The 7,893-nt window shown below is 46.6% G+C and overlaps 1 protein-coding gene across 1 annotated transcript; it reads left to right on the top strand.

The window, feature by feature from the left end:
* The first annotated feature begins 7,152 nt into the window (after positions 1–7,152).
* Positions 7,153–7,581, top strand: LOC147976663 (uncharacterized). The gene has a single exon (XM_087520936.1). It carries the CDS (start codon positions 7,153–7,155, stop codon positions 7,579–7,581), a length of 429 nt encoding a protein of 142 aa, XP_087377062.1.
* The last annotated feature ends 312 nt before the right edge of the window (positions 7,582–7,893 follow it).

The following is a 7,893-nucleotide window of genomic DNA, read 5'->3' as shown; positions in this document are numbered from 1 at the left end:
TGTATTCACTCATGGAGGTGGCGCTGTTTCTTGGAAGTCTTGCAAGCAGACCATCTTAATGAGGTCAACAATGGAAGCAGAACTCACAACACTAGATACAGCTACGGTTGAAGCAGATTGGGTTCGCCGGCTCTTGAATGACTTGCCGGTTGTTGAGAAACCTGTACCGGGTGTCCTTATGAACTGCGACAATCAAACTATGATCACGAAAGTGAGCAGCTCAAAGGATAACATGAAGTCATCAAGACACGTTCAGAGAAGGTTAAAGTCTGTCAGGAAAATGAAAAACTCCGGAGTTATTGCGTTGGATTATATCCAAACATCTAAAAATCTGGCAGATCCTTTTACTAAGGGTCTATCACGTAATGTGATAGATAATGCATCGAGGGAGATGGGTATGAGACCCACAATATGAGTTGTTCATAGTGGTAACCTATTCTTTGTGATCGGAGATCCCGTGAATTAGATGTGGAAGACAAGCTGTTGGTCAACTGAGAGGAGAGTATCCTTACTATTCACAATACCACTCCATGAAGATGCAATACTCTTCTAATCTGCATGGCAGGTTGATGTATACCTTAATGTGTTCTAAGTGGCTTATTTAAGCAGAGATGTTATCCTGCAGAACATCTTTTGAAGAACACACCTATATGAGTCTGATTGTCAAACGTCGCAATCAATGAGAGTAGGGTTCTCTCTAGTAAACTCATGAAAGGTCACGGAGTATGACGCATAAGCTCCAGCCGCGGGGAAGACCCACGGTAGCCACGTATCGGTCAAGGCTTTATGTGAAGCTAGATTCGTAGAAAACTTGCACTTCAAGGCCCAGTCCACTGTTCAAGTTGCTTACTAGTGTAGCATAGAGTTCTAGGTGAAAGTTCAACTTAACAGTCTCCACTGCAGTACCGGTATATAAAACAGTGTTTTGGAACCAAAGGCAAATTTTTGTGTGCCTCTGGGATCTGGTGGGGGATTGCTGGAATTTAGTTTATTTTGGGCAGCCCAATAACTATTTTAGAAATTCCTAATAAATCCTAGAGGCCCACTTAGCCCATTTGTGTAAGGCAAGGGATACTACTAAAGTTTAGTCCCACATTGCTAGTTTAGTAGGAGTTGGACCTCCTTATAAGGGAGGATCTTTCCCCACTTGTACAAGCATGAGAACAAGAGGGATATCCACGCGCGCTCCTCCTCCACCGCCCGCCTCGCCACGCCACGCCATGCCACGCCTCGTCATGACGCGCTGTGCCGCGGGTTGCGGGAATGAGCCGAGCCGATATCTAAATTTTTGCCATGCACTACGGGTATACGAAAGGTCACACGGAAGCTGAAAAGATTTTTGTGAAAGTGGAGTTCGAATGCGAACGGCACAGCCCTTTGGCTGCTGGCTGTTCGCTTCGCCTCCGTCTCTTCATTTCGCCTTCCGTCGCTGCCCTCTCGCCTCCTTCTCTTGCGCCTATAAAAGGGAGGTCGCTCCTCCCAGAGAGACGCACCAGAACTTCTCCTTCCTCTCGCCATTGGTTCCATCTCGGAGCTGCTGCTGTCTTCCTCATCCCGGCTTGCGGCGTGCACCGCACGTCGGGACAGTAGGCCTCGGAAACCGCACCTCTTTGAGTCCTGTACGGGAGAAGGGTGATAAGGTTTTTGGGGAGCGCTCTGCGCGACTACAGACTGACTCCTTCGTCACGGACGCCCTGGACTCCGACGACTACTTCCCCGACGTCGACAACCTTCTCGACAACATGGCTGGCGAGGACAATGACCCCAAGTCCAGTGCTACTGCTACTGCTGTCCCGTACGTGTTCTTCTTTCTGTTAGATGTCCTGCCATAGTTTCTCGTACTAGTACTTGCTCTAGATATGTTAGGTTCTACTTCATATATGCAACTAGTTCTACTGTCTGCTATAGATATGCTAGGCTACGGTTCATATATGCAGAAGCTATTTACCTTCTCTCTGTCAGAAAGCATGACTTGTTTTATCTCTATTATATTAGTCACGCTTTATCTAGTATTTATGTTAATAAAACCATTTGGTAAATTGCTCATATTTCCAACAGTAATTCCCATTCAGCAACATGGACGATAATAATATTTTCTTGTGATCCATAACAAAAGATCAAAATTAGCCAAAATACTGAAGGGGGATGTCCCGGTAGCTACATAAACTTTCTATGGCCAGAATCGGTGGAATTGGATGCGGCGGCCCAAGATTTGGTAGCAGACATCCCAGACGGCAGGGTGGTGGCAGGGCTGAGAACGGCCGATTGAGTCGCGGCGGTGGCATGCGCTGCGACAGTCGGTCAGAGTAGGTGTGGCGACCGTCGGCGGTGGGGTAGTCTCATCACGAGTGGTTGGGTTCCTGCTGCATTGTTTTTGGTTTCAGCTCAGCTGCTAGATATGTGTAAGAAAATTTTGGGTAATTTTATTTTGCAACATATGGGTATATAGGGCATCTTTTGGACACTTTTTGTTTGCCCAAAGTGACCTAACTGACAACTTTTTTGACACAGCGGCTATTTTAAAGAAAGTATATTAAGCTGAGTGTGCAGACCACCTAGCAAAGGCTGATTTCACCTCGACGGGTTTGACACTCAGCGTAACGCACTCAGGGTACATCATGTCGGTCGGCATACCGACGTAAGCCGAGTGCCTTTCATCCACTAGTAGAGAAATGACAGAACAAAACATCGTAGGGTGTGCGATGGGTTGTCCGATTGTGAATTATGTCTGGTGCTATGTTTACTTGTAAAAAATGAGTGATTGTATAATGTAGCACTTATTTTAGACCTAGTCGAGCCCATTCATCGCACACGGTTTTGAAAGAGTGTGCATTGGCACCCCAATCGCCAACCCATCCGAGCACACGATTGTTAATTATAACCGTATGTGATGGACCCTTCCTATTGCACATAGTTTGTATGTTCTAACTGTGTGTGATGGACTCAATATCGCATACAATTTTTATGCTCTAACTGCAGCCTAGGCTCGAGATTAACCCAACGCGATGGTTGATGAACTATGAGCAGGCCCTTCTACTATGTTAGTGATCGCTAGTTTAAATAGGCATTATACTTCTCTCTTATCTCCTGGCTGGGATTTGGATGATGGCATCAGGCGGTGTAATCGTGTAGCTATGATGGTGGACGGGCGGCTAGTTAACAAACCAATTTCCGCAATTTCAAATTCTAATCCCTAGCAATTCCTCTTGATCGAGGGAGTTGCTCACGGTTGGTATAAGATTCAGTGGTCCTAGAGTTGCCGCGACACCATCACTGGACGCGGTGGCGTGATCGGCGATGAGCGGAGGTGATGGACAAGTCGTCTGAGGAAGGGTGCAGCATGTACGCGCTTCAACGAGCATATTGCACCGTAGGTCTGGACCGGATCTTCAAGGATCACGATGAGAACCTCCTTCAAGTGGTCGACAATATCATCCAATCCAACACTGCCACGCTCGATGGCTTGCTTTCGGCTCATGACCCAACAATTATAATAGTATGGAACAATAAAAAATTATAAATACGTTGGAGACGTATCATAACCCAACAAGATCTAAATTAAATATATTGCTTGGAGTTGTTTTTAGTTTAGTTGCATTGCACAATTTTTTTAATAGAAGCGGAAGGTGGAGAGGTAGGCACATGCTCCTCCGCACTCTTCATTTTGGATATGGGTACTGAGCCTCTCTGACGGTCTGGGAGTTCATGCTATAACATTGTGGAAATTTTGACCGAGATGTTAGGTATGAGTCTGTGCTGGCCTAAGTAGGCATCCTGAAAGAGATGATCTCCACAATGCGGAGATAATCATTCTATGCACCGCATACCGATGTAAAACTCAAGTATATCTAAACGAAATATTTCTTTCTTGTGGGTGTTTTATGATTTAGTTGCACTGCACAACATTATTTGAAGAGAAGAGAACCCTCATTGGTACCCAATCCAACATAAAGGATCAAACTGTTGGGGATGTTGATGTTTTCCCTTGATTCATTTTTAGGTTTTTGCATATGTTTCATATGTTGGCTGTGAAGTGCGTAAATGAATGTTGCTCTGAAATTTCAATTCAATATGCAGGTCTATTATGAGATGCAAAGCTTTGTGCAAATGAATGATGTATGCCTATGTTTATTTGAATGTTTACTTTCAATTTCATTCACGTGACTAGTTAAGTAATAAAAAAATTGAGGAGTGTTTCATCTGACTATCATTAGCCGGGGAGAGTTCCTAAAGAAAACATTTATACCCCTAACATGTTCTTTTAGAAAGGAGGCGCTTGCTCGGCCTTAAATTGAGGCCCTTAGAGCATCTCCAACAGGCGCCGAACGCGCCACACGCAAAAAACAGCTTTAGCGCGCGCCTATCACCTGGTTTGGCGCGGCGCGCAGCGCTGGCTCCAGCAGTCGCGCTAAAATGCAGCGCGCGCGCGCCGATCCAGCAGCGTGCAAAAATGCAGCGCGCGCGACTCGCCGGTGCATTGCATATGGCATTTTCAACACAAAATGAAGTTGATGAACATTTTCAACACAATAAAATTTCACACAAACAAGTTGATGAAGAAAAGTTCATGCCCACAAGTTCAAAATCATGACCACAAGTTCATCCAACCAAGTTCAAAATGGAAATCAAGTTCAATACACAAATGAAAGACACATCATTCCTCATCCTCGTCTTCGTCCTCGTCCTCATCTTCGGAAGACGATTCTTCCGCCTCCGAAGATGAATCTTCCTCCCTCTCTTCATCACGCACCGCATCACGTGAAGCTCCGACGGTGTTGGCAAGATCTTCAACGGCATCTTCATGGGAATGTGTGCGAGGAGGCACATCGAAAGACATTCCGCCCATGGCGGCCGGAGGTGCATCCATGCCTCCCATGAGAGAAGCAAAACTCATACCTCCCATGGTGGCCATACCGGGACCTAAGTGATCGATCGGAGCGGTCAATTCCACTCACGTTGCGAACATCAAAGTGTTCCTTCATCCGAAGCCAATAAGCATCTCTACTTTGATCACCTCCAACGGATGGATCCCTCGACACTTGCAACCAAGTATTGCATAGTAAGATGTCATCGGCGTTGCTGTAATTGCCCGCTCTTCCTTTCGGTGCGTCGACAATGCCCTCACCCTCCTCGTACACCTCGAACTCATGGTTATTGAAATGCATGTCATTGGTTTGAGACCAATGTGAATTGTTGGAGCCAACACCCATCGTTGACATGTATGCATCATCATTGAGACTACAAAGTTTTTTAAACAATGCAAATAAGCTATCTATATGTGAATGCATTCAAAAAATAACAAAAAAATGAAAAGTTGGAATTTTTTTTACCTTGGAGGCATTTCGTCGAACATGTTGTGCGCGTCGGTCGCCGGCTCAACGAGTGAGCTCGCCGGCGCTTCGGTAGCCGCCGCGCCCGTCGCACGCCCCGCAAGCTTCTTCCTCCTCGCCTTGGAGGTGCCGGAGCCGTCCGCCGCCTTGTTTTTCTTCGCCGACGTCTTGCCCTTCTTTGGCCGCGCCGCATTGGGGAGCTTTGAGGAGGAGGGGCGGCGGCTCGGGCCAGCACCGGCGGGACGCAACCCGCCGCCGAGGTCATCCGCGGCGGCATGAAGAGGCCGCGCGCGAGGCCGATGGTTGGAGGAGCTCCGGCGGAGGCGAGGCCAACGCCACCCGGGCTAGGGTTTGCGGCGGCGGCGACGGGGGGTCGCGCGAATAGGACGGGGTGAGCGGGCTGCCGGCACGTGCGTCCATGGGGTGCGCGTGCCGGTGCCGGGGCGCGCGAGGCCTTGGAGGGGGAGAAGACAGAGCACAGCGCGAGCGCTCGAGTGTGCCGCGCGCGAAAGCGGGCGCCGCAAATACACCGCGCGAGGTAGCGCTTCCTGCCGCGTGCCCAACTCCTTATACCACGCGAGCGGTTATTGCGTGCCCGCTGGAGCCATCCGTCGGGTTGCGCGCGCGCGCTAAACTGGGTATATTTACGGCGCGGCGCCTGTTTAGCACGCCTGTTGGAGATGCTCTTACAAATCCACAAGTTCAATGATCCGAACAACAAAGTTAAAAGCAAAAGATACAAGCCTACAGGCAGAATCACAGCGGCGCAGCGCTGACAAGCCAACAACAAGAAGGAAATGGGCTATCGAGGTAGCGAGGGGCGGTGATGAGCCGGTGATGTCCCCTACGGTGGTCGGCGCATCTCAGTGCACCTTGCTCGCACCTTTGTTATGAGCTCCTGCACGCGTCCTCTGTCTTGTGGTTTTGCCAGTAGCTTCCAAAGCTGCAAGAAAGACACCATTTTGTATAGAAGATCAGCTGGATGCTTGATAAAATGAACATACAAAATGAAGGTGGTTATTCGTACGAAACTGCCTGTGGCAAGAAGGGAATAGAAAGCGGGACGAAATCACATGTGTTATCCATGATATTGGAGGCGGTTTGCACAACCGCCGACTTCGTGCAGAGTATTAACGAATCAGGCTTTGAGGAGGAAATGAAACTAGTGTTGTAATATATTCCAAAAATATTTGGTTCCAGGAAACATTTGAATTAATAGTATTTGAGAAAAACATAAAAACATATTATATATTTGTATAGTTGAAAAATATTTGTCCAATATAGGTAGTAAAATAATATAATGGTTTTTTCCCATGCATGTTGGGTGGGCCTTCAATGAGGTGGCATATGTGCATGGCTTATATGTGTATGTTGAAATAAATAGAAGTAATGAGGGTCAATCCATAATAAAAAAATAATTCTCATGCATATTGTGCTGGATCGTTGATGATGTGACATGTGTGCATGTTAAGATAATAGAAATAACGAGGATAAACTATTTAGGTATGTAGGATATGTTTTCAATCTCATTTTATGGTACGTATTGATTATGCAGATTTGATGAACGTTTTGGCAAAACCATTAACTATAGAATGTTCTAGGCCAGAAATAAATATGATTTAATGGGATGATATATTTAGCATATTTGATGAGGCAGTTGATGGAATGATAATTAGGAACAAAATAAATGAAATTAAAGTACGATTGACTTTGATTTCGTTGGGCAGCATATATAATACGTGGTCAGGGCCTCAGTCTACATGCACTTCCCAGTTCCTCATATTCCTTGATACAATTTGTAAGCAGCAACAATTAGCTAGCCATGGCCAACCAGCATCTGCTCCTCATCATCTTCATAGCTTCCATCCTCCAAGCGGCCACCTCCGACACAGCGTACGACCTTTTGGAGAAAAACAACTTCCCGCGGGCTCTCCTGCCTCAGGGGGTGAAGTCATACGTGAACCATGGGGGCGCCGTTGAGGTGACCCTCCCCGCCTCGTGCGACTTCAACGTTACGGTTGCCGGTGGATCACACAAGATTCGGTTTGACAGCATAGTCAGTGGGGTTATCCGGCCCGGATCCATAACTCAACTGGGCGGCGTGAGGATCCAGTTTGAGTGGGATTTTCTTGCATTCCACACGGTTCAACGCGTCGGTGACAAGCTCAGGTTTACTGGTAGTGAGCATGCAGCCACATTCGACCAGTCATTTTTGGTTAGCAACTTCGTGCAGAGCCCAACGTGCAGCTAATGGTGTGATCGATTAGGGATGCATGCACGCCTTTCATATAATGTAGTGTCCAATATGAATGTGTTTGTGTGAGCCATTGCTTTATGTAGAGTGAATAAACTGATTATGTAATAAGTCATGGTTCCAAGACCTAATATTATTGCGATGATCATAATTTTCTTGCACAATTATTTATTGCGAGATGTTGCAACGGTTCATCCTAATCATAGGAACAAGATATTCCACATGATATACACTGTCATAGTCTTGCAAGTAATTAGAAATAACCTTTATCTACATAGCATGACATCTAAGGGTGTGTGATGGGTTGTA

This window comes from Triticum urartu, chromosome 4A (assembly GCF_056163025.1).
Source record: "Triticum urartu cultivar PI428250 chromosome 4A, HENAU_Tu73, whole genome shotgun sequence".
NCBI classification, from domain to species: Eukaryota; Viridiplantae; Streptophyta; class Magnoliopsida; order Poales; family Poaceae; genus Triticum; species Triticum urartu.
Note: the sequence above shows the minus strand (reverse complement) of the source record. Positions and strands in the feature narration are given on the sequence as shown.